Source organism: Syngnathus typhle, linkage group LG17 (genome assembly GCF_033458585.1).
Source record: "Syngnathus typhle isolate RoL2023-S1 ecotype Sweden linkage group LG17, RoL_Styp_1.0, whole genome shotgun sequence".
Classification (NCBI taxonomy): Eukaryota; Metazoa; Chordata; class Actinopteri; order Syngnathiformes; family Syngnathidae; genus Syngnathus; species Syngnathus typhle.
In genome coordinates, this window is record NC_083754.1 from 3,207,860 (window position 1) to 3,235,248 (window position 27,389).

General features: G+C 44.2%; 2 protein-coding genes and 1 long non-coding RNA gene across 6 annotated transcripts; 1 reads left to right on the forward strand and 2 right to left on the reverse strand.

Moving 5' to 3' along the window:
- Positions 1-1,618: 1,618 nt before the first annotated feature.
- On the reverse strand, positions 1,619-3,533 carry LOC133170286 (serotonin N-acetyltransferase-like). Its single transcript, XM_061303072.1, has 4 exons — positions 3,415-3,533; positions 2,882-3,066; positions 2,629-2,783; positions 1,619-2,483 (listed from the first exon to the last, which is right to left on the reverse strand). The coding sequence occupies exons 1-4, from the start codon at positions 3,483-3,485 to the stop codon at positions 2,115-2,117; spliced, it is 780 nt and encodes a 259-aa protein (XP_061159056.1). The 5' UTR covers positions 3,486-3,533; the 3' UTR covers positions 1,619-2,114.
- A 139-nt stretch (positions 3,534-3,672) lies between these two features.
- On the reverse strand, positions 3,673-27,352 carry LOC133170284 (myosin-10). Of its 2 annotated transcripts, XM_061303069.1 has the most exons (42): positions 27,063-27,352; positions 25,751-26,128; positions 23,770-23,926; positions 18,053-18,080; positions 16,924-17,026; positions 16,652-16,681; positions 14,928-15,020; positions 14,584-14,647; positions 14,356-14,454; positions 14,104-14,247; positions 13,870-13,965; positions 13,478-13,596; positions 13,240-13,392; positions 12,981-13,154; positions 12,726-12,899; positions 11,816-11,930; positions 10,707-10,900; positions 10,395-10,516; positions 10,253-10,322; positions 10,006-10,166; positions 9,807-9,915; positions 9,600-9,731; positions 9,323-9,529; positions 9,045-9,182; positions 8,847-8,970; positions 8,604-8,775; positions 7,658-7,870; positions 7,454-7,598; positions 7,175-7,381; positions 6,985-7,089; positions 6,754-6,906; positions 6,429-6,677; positions 6,146-6,358; positions 5,873-6,085; positions 5,638-5,799; positions 5,433-5,561; positions 5,267-5,355; positions 5,031-5,154; positions 4,749-4,957; positions 4,575-4,683; positions 4,308-4,480; positions 3,673-4,230 (listed from the first exon to the last, which is right to left on the reverse strand). In XM_061303069.1, the coding sequence occupies exons 2-42, from the start codon at positions 26,093-26,095 to the stop codon at positions 4,074-4,076; spliced, it is 5,973 nt and encodes a 1,990-aa protein (XP_061159053.1). In that variant the 5' UTR covers positions 26,096-26,128; positions 27,063-27,352; the 3' UTR covers positions 3,673-4,073. The 2 variants fall into 2 exon arrangements, with proteins under 2 accessions (XP_061159053.1, XP_061159054.1); XM_061303070.1 differs by lacking the exon at positions 16,652-16,681.
- LOC133170287 (uncharacterized) lies at positions 5,038-11,001 on the forward strand. 3 transcript variants are annotated; one of them, XR_009718543.1, is made up of 4 exons: positions 5,038-5,175; positions 5,779-10,139; positions 10,266-10,556; positions 10,735-11,001. It is a non-coding gene; the product is annotated as an uncharacterized LOC133170287 (long non-coding RNA). The 3 variants fall into 3 exon arrangements; XR_009718541.1 differs by having other exon boundaries at positions 5,779-10,556; XR_009718542.1 differs by having other exon boundaries at positions 5,779-10,495.
- Positions 27,353-27,389: the final 37 nt, after the last annotated feature.

A 27,389-nucleotide genomic window follows, 5' to 3' on the forward strand; every position in this document is an offset into this window, starting at 1 on the left:
TTTTTTTTGGCAGTACTAGAATAAAGTGTAATTGCGCGTTTACTACAGCAGGGGGCAGTGGCGCTCTCATTGTTACTTCTGTCACGTTTGCGACAGTGCAACATTTTACGACTTACAAGACAAGTTAGGATAGTCACGGTGGGGAGGGGGGGCGCGAATAGTTTTCTTCTTGCTAGGGGGGGGCGTAACAGAAAATAATTGAGAAGCACTGGGTTAAATAAAGGTTAACCTAAAAAAAAAAAAAAAAAAAAAAGTGAACCCTGAACTTTGAACCCGCGGTGACCCGTGGTGACCCGCGGTGACCCCGTGGTGACCCCGTGGTGACCCCGTGGTGACCCCGTGGTGACCTTTGAAAACTGAACTTTTAACTCTAGTTAAAAATCGAAAATGTGCACATGACCCCGTGAACTTTGAACCGACCTTTGACCCCTGGGTGAACTTTGAACCGTAAACTTTGACCTTTGACCCCTAGCTAATTACGTTTTTTTTTTTTTTTTAAACCGGCATAGCAGAACGATCCATGGTCTTCAGATGCCGCGCTGTCGCCATCTCCTGGTCAGTTAGTGAAATGCTTTTGCTGATGTTTTTTTTTCTCTCAATTAAAACAAATCAATTAGCCAGTTGGTTTTCTTTATTTAATATCTATTATCAGACAAAACCAAATTGTGAATCAGTCACCTAGGCTATAGCAGAACAAACAATCCATGGTCTTCAGATGCCACGCTGTCGCCATCTCCTGGTCAGCTAGTGAAATGCTTTTGCTGTTTTTTTTTCCTCTCAATTAAAACAAATCAATCAGCCAGTTGGTTTTCTTTATTTAATCTCTGATATCAGACAAAACCAAATTGTGAATCAGTCACCTAGGCCAGTGCTTCTCAAATAGTGGGGCGCGCATTCCTGGGGGGGGGGCGCGTGTGACCCTGGGGAACAGGCTTTTTTTTGGCAGTACTAGAATAAAGTGTAATTGCGCGTTTACTACAGCAGGGGGCAGTGGCGCTCTCATTGTTACTTCTGTCACGTTTGCGACAGTGCAACATTTTACGACTTATAAGACAAGTTAGGATAGTCACGGTGGGGAGGGGGGGCGCGAATAGTTTTCTTCTTGCTGGGGGGGGCGTAACAGAAAATAATTGAGAAGCACTGCGTTAAGTGCACCTGCGTGAAAAGTTTTAGCTCCTGTGGCACGTGAAAGAAGCTAAAAGTTTTCACGCAGGTGCGTTTAACGAGGTTAACTTAGAAAACATATTGGAACGCGGCCCCATGGACTACAGCTTGGCACCTGTGACCTTTGACCATGATATTTCCCTAATAAAGTGGCCTGTTATTAGGTACACTAGAAAATGGCGGTGTACCTAATGGAGTGTCCCTGTGATTCCCTCGTTAAGTGCAGCTGCGTGAAAAGTTTTAGCCACTTTCACGTTCTGCAAGCGCTAAAAGTTTTCACGCAGGTGCGTTTAACGAGGGTAACTTGGAAGACACTCCATTAGGTACACTGCTGTTTTCACCTTCTGATTGGTTGTGAGGTCTATCGATCTTTCTATGGTCTTTTTTTGTTTTTTTTTAAAGCCTACTTGATCATTTTTTCTAGCCTCATTTTAAAAAAAGCCTTTGAACCATATCACTCTAGCCTCTTATTTAATATCTTCAACAAAAAAAAAGATAATTACAAACTGAAGGAGAAAGCACTTTATACAGTAGAAATCATTTCATCTGAATTTTGATGGTAACATATAGACAAACAGCACTACAACAGAAATGTTGTATTCATGTAGTGACAGGAGTGTAACTAAATCGGTGGCTCTGCTAAATCCTTTCGTGTTGACGGTGCTAAGGAGCTGCAATTGAGCAGCTCAAGCCTGTTTACTGACGCACGATACGGCTTATCATGGCTTACAAAAAAGAAAACAGCTTCACACTTGTATGTTTCGACAGACTGACTACCTATGAGGTTTGCCTGCATGAGAATCAGTGCAAGACCTATTTATTCTACTTTTACTTATTTGACTTACTTTTTAGTTTTAAAAAAAACATTTTTAAATAAAGCCAAATGGTATCTTTTAAAGAAAACTAAATGGGTATGAGGATGACATCGATCTACATGTCAAATGATGACGTCATACGTCCATCTGTTGGTCGCTGTGGGCAAGTGGCACAGTCAAGGGAGCATTGGGGAAGCGGATGGCCTCGCTGTTACGCCTCATGTAGGCGTGGCCGCTGATGGGGTACCACATCTCCATAAAGGTCAAGGCGCCCACGGTGATGGCGCAGCGGCCCAGCGGCTTGAAGCCCATCTTGCGGTAGAAGGGGACCAGGGAGTCCTCGCACATGAGCACGGCCCGCCGCACGTTGGGGAGGCAGCGCAGGTACTGCAGGTAGCGCCACATCAAGATGGGACCTTTGCCCTGCTGCCGGAAGGTGCGATGGACCGCCAGTACGTGGATGTGGGCAGTGGAGCCTTGCGGCTTGTGGAGCGTCAAGGCCTCCTATGAAATAAACACATTACAGTGGCTAGAAAAAGTCTACACACGCCTGTTTAAATTCCACTCACTGACATCTCTTGACATGACCTCCCATCACACATGCATCTATCCATCTATCCATCCATCCATTCACCTATAGTTGGCTTACAGTGGCGAGACGGTCGCGGTCCCACAGTGAACTGATGATGAAGGCCACCAGCCGGCCCTCCTCAAACCAGCCCATGGAAAATTCTGGACACAGAGTGAGGAAGTGACGCACCTCGTCCAGGTGCAGCGGACACTCGCCTGACACGGAGATGAACGCTGGAGTGACAACACACAAATCGAATCAAAATTTGGACATCAAAACTGCCTTTTTTCAATGGAGGATGAGCAGGAAGGACATAATGGTGACATCTTACCTTCTCGCTCAATCTCAAACACACTGATGGCATCCTGCGTGTTGAGAGGTCTGACTTCACTGGCGGGAAGTGTGTGTCTCCTCTGGATTCCAGGCGACACCGAGGGCTGGATGGCTTCGCCCGATGGCTGAGCATCCGCTGAGGACATCCCTCCAAAAAACCTGCAGGAGTTGCTCTGATGGACCCTGCATGAATGAAGCAGACCTGCTTTGAGTTTTTAAAGGATGCCTGTGAGTCACGGTCTCATTTGCATTTGAATATTTGACCCCGGGTCAAAGGCCTCAGCTGGTTGTAGTCTTCTGTGGAAGCCTGTAATTTTTGGGGGGTACTCACATGGACGCCATTTGGGCAAAGCATATAATCATCAGTCCCTTCCGCTGACATATTCATTAACGTCCACTTACTGCAGGCTCACATAAAGCAGCTGTTTATAGATCGGAATATACGAAACAGGAAGGAGCATAATACACAATCCTTAAAACAACAATAACACACAGCAGCCTCCTTGGTGGAGGTAATAGCGGCTCACTTACTTGTAAGGTTTTGGATCTTGAGGCGAAGCACTTTTCTTTGTCCGTCTGCCTGCCTGCCACTCTAGCAGCATGCACGTCAGTATGGAGTGATTATTACTAGGAGTCACATGACGGGAGGATTACAGAAGTTGTTTCCACAACTCGGCGCATTAACAGACACGTTATCTCGTCGGCGACAAGACAAAAGCCTGCAAGATGAACAATAGAGTGGCAGCAGACGCGCAACAATTGGAAAACAACACTCATTTGTCTCTAAAATATCATTACATGGATGTTTTATTAAAATACATCTTCACAAAATGATGCGTATATGAACAGTACACGTGGACATAAATGTATTGGAAGGCACAGAAGACGTACGCGAGATCATTGTAATAAGTTGGAGATGTCGTTGAAGCTCTACTTTCTTACACGAGCAAAGCATTCTTGCACAGGGCTGGAAAAATACTCTAAAAAATAACTTATGTATCTCAAATGTACGCAATGGGATTTAGGGATGAGATGAATGCGCTCTACGGGATTGATGTATGTTGCCAATGTTGGGATACCAACCGCTGGTGTCTTCATGTGATGAGGAAAAAGCGTTCATACTCAAGAAGCTGACAGAGTTCCTTTTTTTTTTTTTTTTTTTGAAGGCGGAGCTTTCAAGTTAAGGCATGTTATTCCTGCTGCGGGCTGGGCGTCTCGTTGGCGTTGTTGTCCGTGACTTTGTTTTCCGGCTCGTCGTCCGACAGGAGGTCCAAGGACGACGATCCCTCCGCCGGCAACTGGCGTCTGCCTGAGCGACTGGAGGAAAAACTGATGGGGCCGCCGCGCCTATCACAGCAACAGGAATTTTAGAAATTCAACTTGGTTTTTTTCCATTCTCACCCAAAAAATCTGAGCAAGAGTACCGGAGTCGGTTCTTCAGCGTGTGGACCTCCCGGCTGAGGCCCTCGCTGGCCTCCGTGGCGTCATCCAGCTCCCTCTGCAGCTTCCTCCGTGACGCGTTGGCCCTCGTGGCCTCCTCTTCCGCCTCCTCCAGCTGGCGCTTCAGCTGCTTCATACGAGAGTTGGACTTTTCCAGCTTCGCGCGGACAAAAACAAACACAAAAACGACAAGGTTGTGTAAAAGAATACAAAATATATTTTGACAAATGCAAAATGAGAAAATAACATACTTGTTCTTTAAACTGGTCGGCATGGCGGCGTTCATCCTCCACCTGCATACAAATCTCTTTCAGCTTCTTCTCAGTCCTCCTCACTAACTTGTTGGCTGCTCCGCGCTCCCTGCACAGAACCGAACACGTTGAGGGCTTTGACATCTTCTCATCTTGGTGAATTAAGTATCTTACTTGGCCTCCTGCTCCAGCTGCTCCTCCAGCTGTGCTATCTTGGCCTCCAGCGCCGTGATGGACGCCTTGAAGCGGCTCTTGACGGAACCTTCCAGTTCGCTCAGCTTGGCCCGCAGCTCCTTGTTTTGACGTTCCGACTGCTGCCGAGCATTTTCGCTTTTCTGCGCCGCGCTGCGCTCGGCGCTCAACTCTGTGGTCAGCGTGTCGGCCTGCGGAGACCAAAGGGACCAAATGCAATCCTCTTCTTCAGAACCCTTGAGAAACTTAAAGGTGGCGCCGGACCTGCATGGTGGTCTTTCTGAAGCGGTCGTTAAGGAGCTCCATGTTGCCCTGCTCTTCTTCGAGCTCTTCCTCGAGCTGAGCGATACGAGCCTCCAGCCTCCTCTTCTCATCCATCAGAGCAGTCCTTCAGCAAAAGAACAAGAATGTGAGATTCATCTATTATGAAAATTATATTAAAAATAATAATAAAACACACACACACACAAACTTTGAATGATGAAATAAAAGGATCGTACTTTCCAGACGTGCTGTTGGAGATTTCATCTTGCAACTCGTCTCTTTCTTGCTCGGCGTGGCGTCGTCCTCTCTCTGACGCCGCCAGGTCCTAAATTGTGCAAAAGACCTTCATGATGCCTTCTTTCTTTTTCAAAGAAAATCCCTTTAAGAAAAAGCGCTTTGTACCTCATGCAGCTGCACAATCTCAGCCTCCAAACTCTTGAGTTTCTTCTCGTTTTCCTTGGATAATGCGAAAATATCGTCTCTGGAAGCTCGAGCATCTTCCAGTTCCCTCTGGTAATCCTTCATTTGTGCCTGGAGACCAAGTGTTGGTGTTTAGACGCTAAGCAGGCTGGTGAACGAAGCACAGCGATGTAACCGAAACGTGCACCTGTAACTTGCGCAGCTGTTTGATGGCTTCATCTCGAGCCTTGGTGGCACCTTCGATCTGACCCTCTGTGTTCTTCAAATCCATTTCCAGTTTCTTCTTAGCTGCAGTGGCTAACGCTTTCTGCTTCCTCTCATCCTCCAGCTCCGCCTCCATCTCTCGGACCTGAAAGGAGGAGCCGAGTCCATTTGATGGGCCACTGGGTGTTTGAAGGTCAAAAGCGAACCGGACGTCGCACCTGTTTAACGAGGGCTCGCTTCTTCTCGTCGTTTTGGTCATCACGGCTCTGAAGATCACGCTCGTACTGAGCCTTCATGGCCTGCATGTTGACCTCCAGCCGCAGCTTGGCGTCCTCGGTGGCCTGCAGCTCGTCCTCCAGCTCCTCAAGTTGAGTCTTCATCTCCTCCAGCTGCTGCTCCAGAGTGCGCTTGGATTTCTCCAGCTCGTGAACCTGAGGAGCGCGACGGATGTAAAGATGGCAAATGGATTTTACGGGTTCGCTAAGACTTACATTCTTGCCCACGTCGTCCTTGGAGTTCATCAGATCTTCCATTTCGGCACGGAGCTGCTTGTTGACCCTCTCCAGCTCGTCTTTGGCCTCCAGGGCTTCATCCAGCGCTCTGGTCATGGACAGAGCTTTGGTCTCCTTCTCCCTGGCCTCAGCTTCCGCCCGGTCACGCTCTTCAGCATAGCGAGCTGAAATGCTCTTCTCCTCAGCCAGCAACTAGAGGAAGAACGATATTGATATTTGGACATTAGCAAAATCAAAATTGGCTCCCCAGTGGACGTCTCACCTGGTCAAACTTCTTCTGTTTCTTCTCCAGGTTGGACACACTCTGCCTCTGATGATCCAAGTCAACGGTGAGATCATCCAGCTCCTGCTGCAGACGAGTTTTTGTCTTCTCCATCTTCTCAAAAGCGATGGTCTTCTCCTCCAGACGCTGGCCTGACATCTCCAAATCCTTTTGCAGCTTCTTCTTTGCCTCCTCCAGGCCGTCTATTGTCCCCACGTCATCCTCCAGCTTTTTCTTGCTCTCGGAGAGCTACGGGCAGAAAAAGGAAAGCGGAACTCAAATTCAGCATCGACCAGCAATGTCAGAGACGATTGATCTGACCTACCTGAGCCTGTAAGGTCATCAACTGTTTCTCCAAATTTTTGCGGGCCACCTCATCCTCCTCTTGCTGCTCCTGGATGGCATTCTTCTCCTCCTCTAACTGGCGCATGCGGCTGCTGAGGTTCAGTTTTTGACGCGTCTCCTCTTGGAGCAGCTCCTACGAGAAAATATGATCCATCCTCTGGTCAAGTCACATTTCATTTTCCCATCCATAGTGAAAGTTATGGTGGAGCACCTGTGTGTCTTGGAGCTGACTTTCCAGTCCAGCGACATCTTTTGTCATCTTGATGCCTTTTCTCTCTGCATCTTCCAACATGGCGGACACATTGTCGAGCTCAGTCTGAACGAAGAAATGATCCGTTTATTGGTCGGAACGTCGATTACGAAATACCGAGACCTGGACGAAGCGACACAATGAACTTCACCTGCAGTTTGTGCGCGCGTTCGGCCAGCTCGGCCTTGGTCCGCTCGCCTTCCGTGTTTCTGGCAGTGACCTCCTGCAGCTGAGACTCCAGTTTCTTCCTCTTGTGCTCTGACTCGGTTTTTGCTTGTTGAAGGCTTTTGACCTCGCAAGCCATTTCCTTGTTGGCGCTCTCCTGGCTCTGCTTGGTCTTCTCGAGATTAGCTTTGAACTACAGAGGAAACGTTAGTGTTCAAATTTTTAAAAATATTTTTTAAATAAATGTTCAGGGAAGTCACCGCACCCTCTTGGCCTGTTCGAGCTGCTCGGAGATCTCTTCCAAAGCAGAGGCATGCCTCTGTCGCATATCCTGTATCTGAGCCTCGTGGTTTTTGGACTCCTCCTCAATGGCCTTCTTCAGCTCTGCAACTTCTTGCTCTCGCTTGGTCCTGAATCGCACCAAAAAGTTGAAACCTTCTCCATTTCTGACAAATCCAGAAAGTGTTACCTTAGCTCCTGCTGAGCAGCCGTTGTATCCAAGGTGTCTTCCAATTCTGTCTTTAGGGCCTCCAGTTCTTCACTTAAATCTCGCTTGAGCTTCTCAGCCTTGTTCCTTGCCTGTTTCTCCAACTCCATGTCCTCCTGCAGCTCGGACAGTTGGGCCTGGAGCTCTCGCACTTGTTTCAGGGCGTTGTTCCTCTGGTTGACCTCATCTTCACCCCTGCAAAACATCAGGCAACAATATATATATTCAAATATATTTAACGTTCCAAACTTGTAATAATTACAAATATTGGACAAATAAAATACAAGATAAAACTAGCAAAGATATTAGACATTTTTTTAAAATAAAAAAAATGTATATTTAACATCCAAACTCGTAATAATGACTAATATTGGACTAATAAAATATAAGATAAAACTATTAACGAGCATTTTTTTTTTTAAATAAAAAGAAGTGTATTCTGATACGTCGCCACTGGGTGGCAGCAGAGACAAAGCTACTGTTCTACATCAGCCACATGTGCATTCTTTTATGATGAGACTTTCGCTCCAAATCCCTTCCCTAAACCACTTCAGTAGTTATTTATGGTGAATAAGTGAGTCATATTGATAAGTTGAAAATTGCGTGGACAGCTTTATGCAAGCCATTTTCCCCCTTCCAATTGTTTTGTCAGAAGCTTTTTGCAGTCGTTACATACAGACATATCCTGATGACGAGGTCACCAATCACACAATGACACATTCCAAGAGAGGAAGAATAGGAAAATAAATACTTTGTTGGGTTAGAACCAAGTTATGAGACTTGATGTGTATTCTTATCTATACGCTGTCAGTCCAATAAAATGCAGCAGGTGAGACATGTTAAATATGGCGACGGTGACCGCCATCGTGACTCACTATTAAACTTTAGCTCCGGCTCGGGTAAACAGTATTTTGTCTTCATGCCCTACCTTGCCTGAAGCGTTTGCTGCTCGTCCTCTTTCTTAACAATTTGAGTTTTCAACTCCTCTATCTGGGCCTGGAGCTCAGTGATCTGGTCCTGAAAATCTGTTGTTTCCCCATCCAGCTTCCTCTTCGCCTTCTCCAGCTCCTGACGGGTCTTTTCTTCCTTTTTAAGCCTCTCTGGATTAAACGTTGGACCATGTTAGAAAGTGATGAACTTCATTGACATGGCTAAGGTGGAGCTCCTTTACCTTCCAAGTCGACCATCATGATCTCTTGCTTGTTCTTGACCTTTCCCAGGTTCTTAGCCTTCTCTTCTTCCTCTGCAAGGAAAATGGTCATCTCATTGATACGATCCTCCAGTGACTTTTTTTCCTAAAAAAAAAAAAAGGACGTCTTAGGTTGCTTGTGTCATCAAAAACCCTTTGAGCATCTTTGCTGTCTCTCACCTTGACAAACTTTGTGTTTTGGTCCTCTAGCAGCAAAATGTCCTCTTCATATTTTTTCATTTTGGCTTCAGCCGTCACTTTCTCAAGCTGCAGCTTTTGTCGAGCTGCCTCCTCCTCATCCAGTTGTTCCTCCAGGTCCTACCAAATGTTTATTTAGCAAAGTAGAATATAACATTTTGGAGTAAATAAAAAAAAAAAAAAAAATGGACACGGCACAATATTTAAAGAGGAATATGAAAGAAAAAAATATTTTTATTTCTGTATTGTCACAGGCTTACCTGGATATGCGTTTGCATCTTCTTCTTCTCGTTGACCATGCCCTGTGCCCTCTCCTCTTCTTCCTCCAGCCTGGACTCAAGGTCATGAAGAATCTCCTCCAGTTCTTGTTTCTTAGTAGCCAGGCGAGCTCTCATTTCCTCTGCCTCTGCAAAGAGCTCAGTCTCTGCCTGCAGCTGCTCTGCTAAGATGGTTTTCTCCTCTGTTAACTACACAAAGACAAAACACTGATTGAGCAGGGCAGAAAGTCGAAGTATTATTTACATGAGCATATCTGACCTGCTGGTGTTTTTGTTCCATCTCTACCAGCTGTCCCACCACTTTTGTATGCTTCTCCTTCACTTTGACCAGCTCTTCATCTTTAGCTTGCATCTCCTCCTCTTGTCTGGTGACCTGCAGCAAGGGCTTCACCTGTATTTGGATTGGAATAGAAAGTTGTCATATTGAAGTTCTCCATGGGTCGTTAAAAAAAAACAAGAAACGCACCTTAGTGAAGAGTCTCCACCACTGCCAGTGACGAAGTTTCAAGTAGGCGGCACAATTTCTTTGGAGAACCTTTAGCGCGCTGAGCTGTTGCTGCTTCTTGGCGAAGGCTCTGAAGCAACGCGCGAGAGAGGATGAAACGTAGTGGCCATGTGGTTGCCACAACTCATCAAGCAGAAAGTGGAAGAGATGCAACCCTTACTTGCGTGCTAAATAGCCACGACAAGCAGCCTGGAAGTAAATAATAATGTCCGTGATCTTCAGGTCCCTCTCTTCCTCCAAGTGGGCCAGCACTCCCGCCCTGAAGAAGATTTTACTCTGGCCGATGCGAAACAGGTTGTTGTCAAGCTCCAGTGATTTGATCTACCAAAGAGGGAAATATTTGGAAAAAAAAGTTTGAGTCCACAATTAATATCTACTGACAAGTTTGTAATTGTCTGTTTGCTGACCATTCTCTCGCAGGCCTGCTTGCCGTCCATAAAGCCTTTGGGGATGGCGTTAGGAGTGAGAATCTCATACCTGGACAAATTGGATTGAATTAGCCACGCTAGCTCCAATGGAACACAAGCGATGAAACTGAAAGTAAAGTACCTCTGTCTGAACTCTTGAAAGACAATACGGTTGGGGAAGCCTTGTCTGCAGATACGGATCCCTTCCAGGACTCCATTACATCTTAGCTGGTCCAGAACCAGGTGAGGATCAAGTTTACCAGCCTGGAGGAAGCAGACAAACCAATGCATTATTCATTTGGAGGTAGAGTTTATTAATATGATTTTATATAGATATAAAAAATACTAAATAATACATACATAAAAATAATACATACAATAAGAAATAAATAAATATTAAAATAATAATTATATATAATATGATTAATACAATTCAATAGACCATGTGACTTACTCTTTTCTCATGGTTGGGGATGATGCAGCGGACAAAATTGGGGTTGGTGTTCCTCAACGTGGCCATCAGCTTGGACAGCTGCTCCTTGTAGAGCTGACCCACCGTGCGGAACATGCCCTTCTTCGTTTTGTACGCGGCGCCGAATGCCGTCTCGTTCATGCCGGCAACTTGGTCCAGGCCGACGATTCGGTCCACTGGTGATGCCAAATGTGACTTTGTTAGCAGGAAATTGAGCATCAAGCTGTTTCATATTATGGTATAAATGCAGGATATTGTATAATGAAGATGACATGGAGTATTTGTGTGTGCAATTTCTTTTCCAGTGTTGCAACCACCAAGTGAGACCACAAGCCAGCACCCGCTTTAACCTCAAAGCTGTCATAATACCAGCTAATACTCTGCAAACACAACTTTTGTCTTCCCTTTTTTTTTTCCTTGGTCTTCCCTTTTTTTTTTCCTTGGAATCATCTGCCGATTTTGTTTTTAAACATCGATTTACTATGTTACTGTGGTAAAAGCCGAACATGACCTAAAAAACATTGACAATATTCCTTAAGTATTTTAAGAATTTAAAAAAAGAAAATGTTTCGTACTACGTATTTCGGGAGGCTTAATACTAGAAATAGTTCTAGAGGAGGTCACAAGTAACAATGAAAGGATGAGGAAAATAACAGTGATATTTATAAAATAAATAAAAAAAAAGAATAGGCCATGCCAAGCCAAACAGGCTTTAAAGCGAGCGCGTAGCAGTCAGTGAGGAAAATATGGAGGATGTGCAGTAGCTAGGAGGACAAGTCATCAATCACCTTGAGGATCATGGAGCACAGACACATTGTCATAGAAAGAGGCTCTTTGATACATCTCAATTTCTACAACAACACAATTGCGTTCACACACACACGCAAACACACAGAAGACAGTGGAAGAGTTATAAAAAAGCAACAGAACATCGACAAAAAAGGATTAGTCCGGAAAGCAACACAGACAGTGAGTCTGTCACATTAAGTGTGTTCTTAACAGTGTAAGCATGCTCAGCTCATGAGTAAATACCGCAAGTATTCTTTCATCTCCAAAATGAAGCAGAAAAGGCTGTTGCGGAAACATCTCACCATCTTTCCAGAGTTCAGCCACAAACTTGTCAGTGGACTGATGCAGCAATGTGGCCACGTTGTCATTTAAGGGATCCATGTTCTTCATCAGCCATTCATCGGCTTTATAGTCCACCTGAAGAGAACACATTTGTTTTTCATTTGATTGACAGGTCCCCTGTGTCCATCCCGTGTCGGCTCGTGTTCGGTCGTGCTATGATAATTGGATTAGGCCGTAACACCATGATGTCCGACACACTAAAAAAAGAGCGCTGGATCACAGAGCGGCATTCCGAGTAATTGACACGGTGAAGGAACCTGAGATGTGGAATGCCGGTTCCCCATCTGGGATTCATCAGAATCCCGGAAAAGCAAACTCGCACTGTTTGCGCATATTTTCTCTTCGGTCTCGGAGGATTTATCTGAACGAGTCGAAATGAAACGCGTCTCTTTTCTGTTTGACATGGCAAGCTCGACTTAACAGACCGATACTCATCATTGCGTTCGTACAGATCAATTGAAGTCCAATTAAAACTTTGGAGACTGTCAAATCAACCATCCCTGACTGACGAGCTTCCACATGGGAACGACGAACAGCCAGCTATAGTTTTCTCTGCCCGCTGCGCCAAGGTGAAAACGGCCAACCTCGCTTATATAACTATCGGTACACGAAGCCGTCAATCTCGCGTCGATGTGAACCAGATGTGAGAATCCTCCTCCGGCGGCGGCGGCGGCAGCGGTCTAACAACCGGGCTATTGTATGAAGGTGATGATGTCATTCATCCAAAGTTTCAAACATTAGCCAGACATAGGCCATGAATAACTCTGACAGCTATTTTTAAGTAGTAGTCATACGATACTTTTTTTTTTTTTTTCCCTCTTAGCTATCGTAAAATATTTAAATATCAAAAAGCCCGACGGAATGACGTACCCTCCCTGCGTAGTGGATAATGCAGAAGTCAGCTTTGTCCTTGAGCTGACGTGGTTTTTGGAACTTAGTGTGGGTGCCTTGCTCCTGGAGCACTTTGTCCACAAAGGTCTTGTCTGTGGCTTTGGGAAACCAACATTCTTCATCCAGCAGAGCCAGAATACCAGGAGGGTTATTCTGAAAGGGACAAAGCTTGTTGAACATAAATAAACACCAACGAGTTTGGACATTCCGTGCATACAAACGAGGAGCACCGACCGGCCTCTCGATGAGTTCGATGCAAGGTTGCAGGTCGAGGCCAAAGTCGATGAAGCTCCACTCGATGCCCTCCCTCTGGTACTCCTCCTGCTCCAGGACGAACATGGTGTGGTTGAAAAGCTGCTGAAGCTTCTCGTTGGTGTAGTTGATGCACAACTGCTCGAAGGAGTTCAGCTGGAAATGAGGCGTGAAGGCAGACGTCCAGTTAGTTCGGCAGCGCAAGATGGCCGTGCGCGCCGGGCGGGGGATCCATTTCCACCTCAAAAATCTCAAAGCCAGCGATATCCAGAATGCCGATGAAAGAAGCTCCCTGACGTTTGGTCCTGTCGAGGGCCTTGTTGATGCGATGGACCAGCCAGCGAAACAGTCGCTCATATGTAGCCTTGGCTAGAGCTTCCACGGCAAAGTCAGCCTGTGCAAAGAGCGAAATGATCCCATCACAAGGTGAAGTTAGAGCACTCCTAATTTCTCGCGAGTCGTGTTAAATAACAACATGCCTGTTCCTTGGTCTGCGCTTTCTGTACATAGTCTCGTCCTACTTTTATCCTCGGAGTGAGGATAGCTCTGGTGAACTCCATAATGTTCAACCCGAGCAGATGGCAAAGCTTCTGCGCCGCTGAAAGGACAAAGAGATTTCAGGACAATATGTGAAAAACAATTATGCGGTCAACGACGAACGCGATATTGGATCACGCTGACACTCGGATATGCGGCCTGTCCACAGTTGAATGATTGATCAGAACAAATACCAAGAAGACAATCTAAGTTCTTGTTTTAGTTTTAGGGCTAGGAGCGAGATGGCTTCGACCATCTGTTGTGGTGAAAGGTGAGGGTTGAGTGTCGTTTCATTTTGGAGATTAGCAAACATGAGTGTTGAGTGCGTGCTCACCTGTGTTCTCGGGCATGGAGGCCTGATCCGTATTTCTCTCTTTCTTGAAGACAATGTTGCCAAATTGCAGCACAGCTGAGACTATCTTCAACATGCCTGACAAGAAAAAGACAAACACTCGTTTATTTTAGAGTGAAGGAACATAAGACAAATAGTCAAAAAAAATAAAAACATAAAATTATAAACTAAAAATAATAATCAAATAAAAATAATAATAAAACAACTAAATCTTACAGACAATCTCATCGTGGGAGAAGCTCATGATGTGCATGGCCTCTAAAGTCTCCTGGAAATTGTCTTTGTCTTGCTGACCAGGGATGGGGATGTTACCATTTGACAGGAAGCGGTAGTTGTTAAAACCTTCGAGGAGCAGGTCCGCTGTAACGAGAAAAGGAAGGTTGCTATTGTATTTTCAACTGTTGGGGCAAAAAAGATGGACGTAAATAAATGGCTATGACTGTGATGCTGGCTACAGAACAAACTCACTTTTGAGATGCTCTCCGGCTCCTGCCAGCAAGCGGTAGAAAATGTGAAAAGTTCTTTCATCTTTGGCCTGTCTGATTGCCCGGGACTTCTCCAGAAGGTCTGACAGCAAAAGTTAAGAAGTGAATTGGAACAGGACTCGAGTTTCCGCACGTTGTCAATGCTATAGCAACTACCCAATCATTGTCAAAGGAAACCAAACCGGATTCCAACCAGCATTCATAAGGATACACGTTTCAATATTGGCCCCGACGATGTAGCCGGCAACATCAAAATTGATTCGGATGAACTTGCCCTGCAGGAAAAAATATGATCAATATTTTTGTTAAAAATCACAGATGAATCTTCAAATCCCACTCACAGCTGCTATTTTGTGTAAGTGGCTGCAAATGACTGCTGACAGTGAGAAAACTAAATTCCTGTGTTGAGAAAAACACTCGCCCACATATTTGAAATAATTGTTGTCATCCCTGTGAGTCTCGTGACACGATGGAACATGACAGATGATATTTTCAGGATAACGACAATTTAGTGCTTTATTTGCTGTTGCGCAAGATGCTCTGTGCAGAACTCACAAAACGGGAGGAGTTGTCATTTTTCACTGTCTTGGCATTGCCAAACGATTCCAGGATAGGGTTAGCCTGAAGAAGCTGGCGTTCCAACTCGCCCTGTGGAGAGAGAGAGAGAGGTCAGAGGTCATCTAGCTGGCCAATGACAACAATGCTTTCACCAAAAATGAAATCTTAATTGGCGTTCAAATCAGAAGGAAAAACAATTCAATGGAGAATTGCATTGGTAAAGGTCGAGGGTTAAATGTGTGGATTCAGACGAAAAGCATGCAACATCAAAATTCTGACAGGATACGGTAACTCGCAAGGATAAAAGCTATGAAATAAAATTGACATCAGATCCAAGACCCCCTCTTGAGGTTCTTATGTGGTTAAGGGGGTCCAACGAGCGAAATTGTCACGATAGAAAATGTTTTGCTGACATTGCAAAATATGTTGATTCTAACAGCAGAACTTCTGGCTCGACTTTCTTTCCTTTAGTCAGCATGATGTGATTTTTGTCAAGGGAATTTAACAAGTGAAGAAGGCCAAGACATTCAAAGAGTTGTGAAGCCAAAAAACAACAAAGAATGTATTCCAGCCCATGGTAGTTTGACTTTTATTCCCTTTCCCTTGACATTACAGTAAAAAATGAAATATAGCTCTTTATAGTACTAGAAAAAAGGCTACTCTTGATAACATTCCCTAAAGCGTGCCTGAATTTCATTCACAAATTGTGTTTTCTACTGTGATTCCAAAACAATGTGTTCTGGACATGAAAAAAAAGAAAACAAAAACAAAAAACAAAACACTGATGGACAATAAATCCAGTGGGTTACACTTATGGGCTTCTTTAGTAAATTGAAATGACAAATAAGTCAGTCTGAATGGCTGGTTGCTTTTGAGTGTTTTGAGTCAACTTCTAAATATGATTAAAAATAAATAAAAATAAATACATGCGACATGGCGCATAATTCAGCCACAAGCAAAGCAACTATTAGTCTTTCATGCAGCTATTACTGAAGCTCTTTTGAAGCCGACAATGACATATAATAAGTCAGAAATCAGCACATGTATCACTTCAGAATAGGCAGACATTCCCAAGTGATTTGGTGTGTTTCTCCACTACCTCATATTTTCTCCCCCTACCATGTCTACATTCCTCTGGCTTTTGCTCAGAGGCATCCATAATGTACTGCAGAAGGAGAGCGAGCGGTATGATGGAGGTCAGACTGATGGCAGGGGCGACTACTGAGGCCCGAGGTTTACAGTTACTCGTCATATGAAACGATCCTGTTTGCAAGAAGTAGCAGACTAGGGGACCCTTCCCTCCAGCGGTTTTATAATTACAACAGATCTATTTATTTTGGGATGATTTGGGGGTTAGCTGGATATTAGTCAATTGAGACAATAAAAGCAGTAAGGCATGCAGGGAGATTTATGGACTATCCAGTTCCATGAACCAATTCCCATTTTTTGTATTTGTTGTCCATGCAGCAATAATGTGACCATTGGAAACAAATGTGAATATTTGGTTCTATTAATACCTCACCAGTGAGTGGACATTGTGATTTCCTAGGAACATTGTAGAGGCGATCATTTGAGATCTATATAGTATTGCTGTTTATGTTTCTTACCATGATCAGTTTCTTCAATTAAGCATGCAAAGTCATTTCGGACATTAGAAAATAAGGGCATGCAAACACGCACAAATAAAAATACACATTGAGATAGCGGGGAAATGCACTTGCCTGAAGCTTGAATGCTTTGGGAGATTCTGGCTGTTTGTTACGGATAAACAAATGTACCAGTTATGTCAGACACAAGCCGAGCCACCATGAACATGGCCATGAAAGAAGCTACACACAAATGTATTACGTTAGCTTTTGATTAGCGTGGGACTCGGCAAAATATTCAAACCAGGTTATCAATTTCGTGTCGTAATACGAGGGTTCGATTTTGAGGTTAAGCGGAGAGGATGGATGACAGAGGAAGTAAGCTGGAGTAGGGGTGAGCCTCTTACTGGAATGTTGTGGTCTTTGCGTCCTTTGTGTGAGGAGGCAACGTGGGCCAGGTACTGGATTACTTTTTTGGTGTTCTCCGTCTTCCCAGCGCCCGATTCACCTCTGAAAACAAAAGGGGGGGGGGGGGGATGAAATTGTGGGTTTTCAACTTGAACTTGAAAAAAATAATAAATGAAAAAAGAAAAACAGGATCTTCAGCCATGTGTTGTTGTTTTCTATATAATCACCCATCTGCCGAAAAGGTTTAACTTCCCACCATGTGGTTTTGTGGGCCAGTCTCCAAAGTTTTCCAGTTTCTAATGATAGCCGTGTTGAGCGAGGACCATCGGCACTTCCCAGGGCCTGGAAAGCCACGCTCGCCAAGACAGAAGGCAATGCGGCACTTCAACATGCGGCAACATACCGGTGGCTTTAGTCGAGCTGCTTATTAGCTTCTCTGCACTTAGATGCGAGGGGTGAGTCCGCAAAGGCAGGATACCGACATGGCCAATGTAGGTCATCGCATCCGAACTTGGCTTCATGTTTTCATAGTTATGCGTGAGTGAGGGAAAATATCATGTTGGAATATTTTTCTGGAAATAACCGCCATCCTTACGAGGCTTTTCGACTCCGAAGATTGTAAGTCCGCATTATAAACGTTGACTCATACTCGTAGCTGGATAGAATTCATAACTTCTAAGTGAGAAATTCTACGAGTCGTTCATTTCAAGAGCCGCTCCCCCCGTTGTCATGTTTTGAATCGACAACAAGGACGCGCACAGCTTTTTTTTAATGTATGGGATGACCATCTGGAAGGCTGAAAGTCAGATTTACTGCAGTCTGCAATTTTCGGCAAATCTTTCTTTTGACTCCTGTATGGAGCCTTGGGAAGCTGTAAAGGAGACATCCATCTGTTTGTCATTCTCAACGAACCAGGAAGCAGTCTGCTTGCTAAAAAAACAAGGTCATTTTACAATATGAAGAACACAGAGTACGATCTGGTGAAATTCCCCGACAACGTAAATGATAACGTTCTTTTTAAGAATGCGAGTCTCTTTGCAAATTGGAACAGCTGCATACTTGTTAAATCCAGAATAGGACAGCGAGAGAGAGGAAAAAAAAAAAAGGTCAAGGAGTCACAATACTCACGTGCAAAGAATTGATTGGTCCTCACGATCTGTTGAGATGAGAAAAGAACAGTCATCAGAAAAAAAGCTTAAGCAAACTCAACTTTCCTGCTGGAACCAAAACCATTTGTAAACAATATTGAAATATACTGCGAGTTAACAAGCGGGCTGTTAAACGCTGCAAGAAAATCTTGAGGCCAGTTCTCGACACGTCAACACTGCAACAACATCCATACATGCCACCAAAAAAAGAAGTCAATTACAGAAACCCGCAAAGTAATCTATTCTAATAAGATCCTTCGGTAGAAGTGCCACAACCGCGAGCCGCACGTAAAACAATTTTCCTCCCTCAAAATTGAAGCTGATGATTAAAAGCCTCATAATACAATGACAGCTGTCAAGGATTGCAGTTACCGTGTTTGCGCAACAACCAAAATAATATCCTTCAAGAAGTTTGAAAATAAATGAAAGTTTGTCTAAGCAGTATAAAATAGGCGCCAAAATGGAGCCAGTCTCCTCTTGGTTCCAATATAAACTTGTGACCCAACTGAGGTTTGCTACATGACACTTAAAACTTTAATTGTTGGGTAATACGCGAGAGTCTTAATCGTGCACTAGTTTATCATCATCCGATCCGTTCAATAAAACTTTGGTTTGTGTAAATCGTAAATATACTGTATCCATCACAAAAGTGCCAAGCTTCATTTCTCCATATAGAGTCTCGGTGATTTCGAGTGTTCTTTCTGCTCCCTTCAATGTCTGCTGGAATTCTCACGGCAGGAAGTGAGAAGCTTTTTCATTTCCTGAAAGATAAATTCAGAAACACCTCTCCAGACTTTCATTCCAAAAGCTTCCACATTCATCATCTTACACCGCTTCTGCTGCTGTGTCTATTTGTAGGATTTACAAACCTGAATCAAGTTTACAAAAATAAACATCATGAATTTGACTTTCGTTCACAGTGCTCCCTTCTGCTCATAATTTATCCTCCAAGAGGATTAAGCAAACCTTAATTCTTCACATTCCAGAGCATTCCCACTCTCCCTCCAAGTTTCCCCTTTTTTTTTTTCATTTTGGCATAATAATGCTCCTCGATGGGATTTCATATTTTATTTCATCTATGTTAAGCAACTGAACAAACAAACAGTACTTTGCAGGTAAACAAGGTTATAAACATGTTTTTTTTTTCCTTCCTCTTTGTCTTTGCAACTGGGTACCACATTTCTTCCACGCCGCTGCTCAAGCTCACAATTTGCTTGATAAAAGAAGTTGTAAAATGGCGCTGAATGCAGTGAAAGGTCCATTACCGTGGCAACCACTTCACACGCATCAGAAATTCCCCAGCACTCACGCTACTCATCTCTATTCGATTCGCTGACATTTACCCACAAATACAAACTCGTCAAAAAATAAATAAAAAATCATTCTCCCTGACAAAAAGTTTTTCCACATTTTTGTTTGTTATAACAGCAAAAAAAAAAAAAAAAGAAGCTACAAATGACATAATAAAATGTTTGCAGTTAATGACTAGTTTGGATATTTGCAAAGCTCTCACTTAAAACTCTTTTGGAGGTAAAACGATGCATGTTTCATTAGATTCTTTTTTTTTGTAACCACTGAATGACTAAGCATTAGTCATTCCCATGCTGTTGGACCAGCTGCCAGTTTGGCATTCAACGGCACGCACGAGTGTATGAGGAGCAGGCCAGACAACCCCGCAGAGCTGACTGGCCATTTGTGTGGACCAATTTATGCGTGCATGCTGGAATTCAGCGCTTCCGTCACAGCGGGCGTCATTTTTGGGAGGTTTGTGGGGGGGCAGGTGAGTAGAAGACAATGCGCTGACCGTTTATGTTGCCACTCAGTACCACAAAAATGTTCTGAAATGTCGAGCGGCAACATTTCTGCTTGATGAACAAAAAAGGGAAAACTTGCAACGGGGAGGAATGTGGCACTCTTTCAAGAGGTGACGGATCACAGGGCAAGCGACCCGATTGTGGTGGGAAAAGTCCAGATAGGAGAATGGACAACTGGAAAGATAGATTAGCAGTAGGGAAAGTGGCACATTGGAGGCAAGGCGGAATTGCACAGGACATAAATGTGCTATATATAGAAGAGTGTCAGCCGCTGATCTTATGGCTGCTTCTGCATTGATGGGGACTAGTGACGCCGGTTGGCAGCTGAGATCACAGACCAAAATAGTTTGTCATCAGGGGTTAGGCAGTGAACGTCCACGCCTTCGCGGAAATGAGCACAGTGGGTTTGGGACCCCCCCTGGGTTGTGTGTGAAGGCTTCTAGACACACTGACAAAGAGGAAAGAGAGGAAGCCATTCACACCTTGGCAATACAATTACTGTCCATTTGGGTTAGACAGTTACGATTGTGTGTTCTCTTTTGTTTTTCTGAGCAGTGTGTAAAAAAAAAAAGAAAAGAAAAAAAGGGGGGGGGGGATGTAGCATTAAGTAGAAGATGAGAGTCACATCACAATGAACCGGAGGTTTGAATTAGAAAAGAGGAATTTGTGAATTAGAAGTTTGTTTCGCTTTCGTCTTATTACTTGGCACACTGTGCGCCAGTTTAATTGCACACGGAGAAGGAGAAAAACATTAGACATCCAAAGATAATAATTTTGGAAAAGACGAGTACTACCTGTGGGTGATGTATAGCTTATTTAAATGGCAAGCATGAGTGCAGAACAGTAAATAATGTCACTGGAATGCTAAAATTGAGTTGTGTCTCGCCTTCAATATTTTCTAATACTATCCACAGTTCAGGGAAAATTCAGCCAGATTTTTTTTTCCCCCACAAAACATATTTCTTAAATGGTCTTATATCATTATGGAGGTGAAATAAGAAAAGTCTGTGAAGGAAAAGGAGGAGCTTGTGGTGGAGAAAATCCAGGCCCCACATGTTTTTCATGGTGATTTGGAAAACATCATCGGGCTGAAGGATAAAATCTTTCAAATGTAATGCCTTTATTTCGTGACTCATGAACGAGCCACAAAAAAAAAATTGGCAATATAAAAAAAAGAGCTGAAAAAAATCCATGGCTGCACTTTCTTGTCACAAGTTGAAGCATTTGAGTGGATAACATCTGTTGAGAGGGGGGGGGGGGGCAAGAGTGGAAACAGACGGGATGATGTCACATTTTGGTCTGGACCGTTGATTGTGTTGTTCCTGCCTCACACTCGGGCTCGCTTTAACCACTCGTCGCTATTAACTCTGGACATATGCGCTAACCGGTTGGAACATTAGCTAAAACCATCATCAGCCATGTTTTGTGGTTGGCCAATGAGGCTGTCGCAGGAGATACGGCAGAAAGCGTTTGGCAAAGTAATCGATTGCAGATGGCATGCGTTGGGTGGCTTGTCATTCCACAGAGGCTCTTTGTGGCCCGCCCGCCATCATCCAACAGAACAAGGCTGTTTTCATGTCCGTGCATGTGGGTTCGTGTTGGCACCTTTAATATCAGAGCACGTAACTCTGCAGGGAACCAATCACAAAGGAGAGTGAAGGGAAAATGTTAACAATGATCACTGCAAATGTATGGAATGACCATTAGAATGGATTTTCGAAAATTAATAAATAAATAAATAAATTTGCAAAATTTTGATCTACCGTGTTTTGGTCTGATGTTATATAAATACTATAGAAAGTGATTTAAAAAAAAAATTAACACGAGTAAGTGTGAAGTCTCACACTTTATGACATCCAGTGAGGCAGTGATTGGCAGCCAGGCAGTTTTCTCGCCTCGGGCCAATCGCTGGCTGTCACTGTCGGGTAATTTTGGGTCGATTTCCCTGCCGGCCACCTCCTTTTGTGGTGTGCAAAGCCAGCATTATGATAATACAAAAATGAAGCCGGTGGCAGCCTTTAAAAATGACTTTGGATGCATGCACAAAGCAGGGAATGCCTTCTTCTGAAATCTGTGTTCAAAAGGAAGGCTAATGCTAGGGGAAACACAGAGTAAGCGGATGCTGAGGAATGTGGCTAGCACTGAGGCTAAGCTATAAAAATCACTGCAGAAATACAACTATATGCTGTATGATTTCCACAGCTGTCTGATCCTGAAAGCTGCATCTGCCAATATGTATTACAGTGTGTGTGTGTGTGTCTCACATTTGTCATCTCCTGCAAATTCTCAGGGTACAGCGAGCGTGAGATTTTAAAGGGTAGCCCTTCCTTCCACACACCTGTTTTGTCACTCAAATGAGATGTTGCCTCTGCTTGGCCTCATTACCCCAGACCAGAGAAAGGGCCCGGTTTCCAAGGGGCGATTTTCAGGAGTACCCGTCTGCATCCACAGGTCCCAGCACCCCCCCCTTCAGAGTGCACAAAGCCGCCATTGTGCAGCACAATGCTGGCTGCCCCCTCTGAATTTCCCATCTACCCTCTGCTCTAAGGGATGACACTAAGAACCTCCACCATGCTTAATTTGGACCTGATTTATTATTCTAAGTAATATATCAGTAATTTAGCCGGGAATATTCATAAATCTTTCAATGAGAATTCAAGGAAAGTCACACAATGCATGTGTTCACCTCACCAAGCAACACTGCTGCGAGGTTTTCTTATAAAAAAAAAAAAAGAAAAAAAGAAAAAGAGAAGCTACAACAATTCGAGCAGATTTGTAGTTGTATTTTTCATGCCAAGCAAGGGGGGGGGAACCAAAATGCCTTCAAGGATGTGGGAAATTCTTCTCTTCCAAGCCAGACGGTTTTGTTGTAGGAAAAGAAGAATAAATGAGGAATGGAACAATTCTCAAGTGAGGAGGACCGGCTGTTAAGTCAGAAAACGAGGTAAAGTCGCCGTTCCAAATAAGATTAGGATGAGAAAAAATAAATAAAAATATATCAAAATAAAAAAATATATAATATAATAAATAATAATATAATATAATAAATACAAATAATATATATAATAATACAATACAAATAAGATTTGGATGAGAAAAAAAAAATCTAGACAAAATGGTGGTTGTATTCAACAAATATAAGGAGATTCAGCACCACTAAAGTCCATTTACACTGTCACGCAGCAAGTGACACCTCTATCCGAGTTCCCTTGAGATGGTTATTAGGGTTGGCCACACGTGACACGCACACACACGGTATCCATGGCAATGCACTCCTCCCCAAAGGAGTCCCGTAGTAGCTAATAGAGCGCTAGAGACAACTTGACCGTGACTCAGCGTGTAGAATTTAGCACGACGGGGTATTTATCGAGGGGACGGTGATGACCTCATTCCACTGCCTACCCTCTGTGTGGGCCAGGGGGCTCAAAAGAAAGAACCCCAAAGAAGAATGGGGCCAAAGAAGAATGCTGGCACGGGACTTGTCTCATACTGAGGCCGCACGCAAAAGCGCTGCAGCTGTGGAGTGTCGACGCAACAAACAAAATCCATAAACACCTTTTTAGCGTGCATGTGACTAAGACGAGGGATGACATCATCATTTGAATAATCATGACTGGTCAAATGGTGATGGGATAGGGCTGAAAACACATCAGGTTGATGATCCCTTCAGATCGAATTAATAATGTCACATCCTCGCTAACCTTCTGACCTTTCACACACTTTCTCCGTACACTAATCACCTGAAGTATGCAGCAAAAACCAAATGCTGCTTGCAAGTGAGCTAAACTCTTGAAATGACTCTTGGTGGAAAAACACTTCACGCATTCTGGCACCGAGGTCCAGTTCTGAAAGTGACGGAGCAAGAATGTGTCAGAAGCGGTACCTTGAAGCATGCAGCGGTACGCCGCCTCCGAGATGGCGTAGATGTGAGGTGGCATCTCGTGCCTCTTCTTGCCCCGGTACATCTCGATGATGTTCTCGGAATATATAGGCAAGTTCTTGTAGGGGTTGATGACCACGCAGAATAGGCCAGAATATGTCTGCAAAACATCAAAATGGAGTGAGAAACATAATATTGAGCAGCACTTTAACTTTGTTCTGTTGCCATCTGGAAGGAATCATCAAGCTGTTACAATGAAACTGAAAAGGTTTTGGGAAATTGTCCAGGGCTATTTTGAAGGCATCCATTTTTATCTTCCTCCTTTTAGACAGCCTGCTTTCCATTCATTGGCAAGAGTAGAGTGCAGCCAACCGTTCATTGCCCAACCAACCCGTCACGCCGCTTCACATGTTGACATGTGTATATCATAATTAGAGTCGACTGTGACAGAACTTCGACAAGCAAGCAAGCAACCAGGAACCAGACAGCATACTGAAATGGTTATATAATAGCTCAGTTTGGCGCCCATGGACCAAAAACAAGAGGATGTTCTGTACAAATGATGAAGAACACTAGAAAGGAGTTGATGAAGCATAGAAAGGTTGGGAGAAACCAAGGAATGAGTTGGATGGCTTTTCCAAACGTCCAGTTCAGTAGATGTGAAGCTCTTTGTGACTTTTCTGTCACAACACCAAGATACTAAATGGCGCCTTCATTGTCACTAGTGGCAGCAGACCACACAAATAACTCAACATCATGCCCAGGCCCATCTAGGAAAGGCTAGGTGATATTTCCACTGTGAAATCAGATCCCGTGGCCTGGTAACAGCTGAGCAACAGCGGACGCGACAGCCGACCCCGTCTGCCATCTCTGGACAGGACATGGATACGCCGTCTCCCCGCCGCTAGCCACCCAACGTTTGCTAGCTAAAGTGGCCGGCAAAAGAAAGACACATCAGACGGATGGACACCATGGAAGAACGCTGATGCTTTCTGACAGCTGAGGCTTATCGTTTGATACAAAGGCTTGCTTGTTTCCAAATCCAAGCTACTGTGGTCAAGCCCCAATTCGGAGTTCTGATTAGCCTGTGACGCACCACCTCGTCAAAATAAATCCTTTCAATCGGATGCTACGACGGTGAGCCACAGTTAAACGATGCTGTGCGTCAAGCGTCCACACTATGACCCAAATATGGAAGTCATCACCTAACTTTTAAATCCTCCGCATGAGGAAGGCTTAGAGGGGCTTTACCGCATGGATATAGTTCAACTCCGAGGAGGTAAGTTAAACAAGTGAGCTAGGAAATTATCTTCCTGTCAAAAAAAAAAAAAAAAAACAGTGAGGACACATGCTTGCAATTTGTTTTAGCCAAAATCCAAATTAACAAGATCCGAAGCTGAACATGAGCCATGACAAAACATGGACTGAGCCAACTTGGTAAAAGAAAAAAAACAAATAGGAACTGGTATTAAAAGAAGATCTGAGAATCCGGCTGGTTGTCTTTTATGAAACTTTTTACATCTGAGATTTTTCAACACGCCGCGAATAATATTCCCTCAGGGGACAAGCAACCTACATTCTATTTCTGAAAAGCAGAAAATGGGTCACAATCAGAGATACCAACCTTATTTAACGGTATCGGTACTCATAAAGAAGGCCGATACAGCCACCGATACTTAAGGTGAACAAAATTTGACATTAAATAAATCCGTGAATGAAATGTTATATATCAAAATTCGAGCGTTATCGGTACTTGGAGTACTCAAAGAGTGAACACTGTATTGACATGTGTGGTCAGGAAGTTCAATGTCCCATCCTGTCCCAAACACAGAATGATAAATATTAGATGAAGCGATTGCATAGTAAACGGCTAAAGGTCAACTGCGGTGTGCAAAAAAAACACTGAATACGAGATGACCTTCAAGGTTAATCATCACCCTGTGAAAAAATATACAGCAAACACAAAACCTCCGAAGTTACTCACATAAATGAGTCCAGAGTAGTAGCGGTCCTTCAGGTTGTGCAGCACAGAAGCTTCATTCAGGCAGGTGAGCTCAGCCATGTCCTCCACCTTGCTGAATTTAGGAGGGTTCATCTTCTGGATGTCATCCTTGTTAATCACCACCTTTTTGCCATTCTCGGCCAGCTCCACCACAACCTCCTCACCGCGTTCCTCGCGGATACTGGCCCCCTCAAAACCATGGCGTTCTGAGGGAACCCAAACCAGCTTCTTGGCTGTCCAGTCGGCCTGTGTGGCCGGGTTGTAAACCACGGCGCGATCCACAAACAGGTACCGCTCAGGGTCTTCTTGTCCACTTCGATGCGACATAGTGCGTTGGCTTGACGAGAGCAATGTGGGCACCTAGATGAGACAACAGAATGAATGAACAACAAGTCAGTGTGACTAATAATGTAACCAATATATATGACATTGCTGCCAGTGCATTGGCATCCTATTTATCTATGATCCATGACTCATCCAGTTCAGGGTCATAGGGAGCTTAGAGGTGGGCTGGTGACCTGTCAATCACTTTGGAATCCCAAACACACCCAGGGATGGGTAGAGCCCACACAAGAGTGTCTTGATTGATCAAATGAATCCTGTATATGCTGGAAATTGATCGATAAGCCAGTTAAAGTTGTCCACAAGGGAGTTCAGTGGAGAGTGTGCAGGAGCCGCAGTGTGCGGTTATCATTTTTATTGCGCATTGTGCGTAACTGCGTCGCTCTGCGCACAGTAACGGGACACGAGGACGTCATTAACGGCATAAATAAACCTCCACTGATCAAACCTTAGTCATTTACAACACACAGAAATTAATTGAAACACACACTAATCATTTATACGTGAAAGGTTTGTGAGAGTAGATGACTGCAATGCGTAAACAAGCGACAGAAAACTTGTAAACACAAACAAATGTGTGGCAATAACATGACAAAGGAAATTAGAAGTTGAATAAAGGGGTAATTAATGGCACTGCGGTTGTGAAAAGGGAGCAGTTAATTGGGTGATAAATGTGCTCCCTGGTTGTTTTGTTTCATCCAAAGTACACTCCTGCAGCTAGCTTAAAGTGCTAATTATAGCGCAGGCTGTGGAGTCTTATTCGAGTTCATCTGATTAAACAAGAGGTAGGAAAACAATTAAGTAAGCATTCAAATCTGCTTTCTGAACTCACGTCACACGAATAATTAGAATAGTCCAAGTAAGTTTGGGCAAAACTCCCTCCATCCCGAAATCAGCAGCTCCCAAAACATGGCTATCCGTCCATCACCTGATGGTGATTACCAAAACTCACCTGGTGTCGTTCCGAGAAGCTCGAGTCCGGTTCCCCACGCAGTCCACTGTGCCACTGATGCGCAGCCTCTGTGTAACGTTCTGCTCCACGCACACAAAGGAGATGCAGGCATGTGTTGGGGCTCCGGTATGCACCACAGAGGCAGGACTGCTGCCTCGACAGTGGGGCCCCTCCTCGACCCCACACTTGACCGCCCTAGCCCCCGCCTACGACCGACACCCAACTTCCGACGTACCCCATCAACTGAGGAGCGTGTCACGTGGTCTGTAAAGTATAACTAGTGGTTGATTTGATTGCTTTTCTTACAACTTTTTACTTTCACGCCGC

What these genes read in the sequence shown, in the direction of transcription:
- LOC133170284 (XM_061303069.1), bottom strand. Translation starts at nt 26,095, where the DNA reads ATGTCGCATCGAAGTGGACAAGAAGACCCTGAGCGGTACCTGTTTGTG. An exon ending in CTCCATGCCCGAGAACACAG is followed by an intron (nt 13,597 to 13,869) that starts GTGAGCACGCAC and finishes TTGTCCTTTCAG; the next exon opens with CGGCGCAGAAGCTTTGCCAT. An exon ending in AGATTGTGCAGCTGCATGAG is followed by an intron (nt 5,356 to 5,432) that starts GTACAAAGCGCT and finishes TGCACAATTTAG; the next exon opens with GACCTGGCGGCGTCAGAGAG.
- LOC133170286 (XM_061303072.1), bottom strand. Translation starts at nt 3,485, where the DNA reads ATGCTGCTAGAGTGGCAGGCAGGCAGACGGACAAAGAAAAGTGCTTCG. An exon ending in CAAGATCCAAAACCTTACAA is followed by an intron (nt 3,067 to 3,414) that starts GTAAGTGAGCCG and finishes TCATTCATGCAG; the next exon opens with GGTCCATCAGAGCAACTCCT. An exon ending in GTTTGAGATTGAGCGAGAAG is followed by an intron (nt 2,784 to 2,881) that starts GTAAGATGTCAC and finishes TTGTCACTCCAG; the next exon opens with CGTTCATCTCCGTGTCAGGC.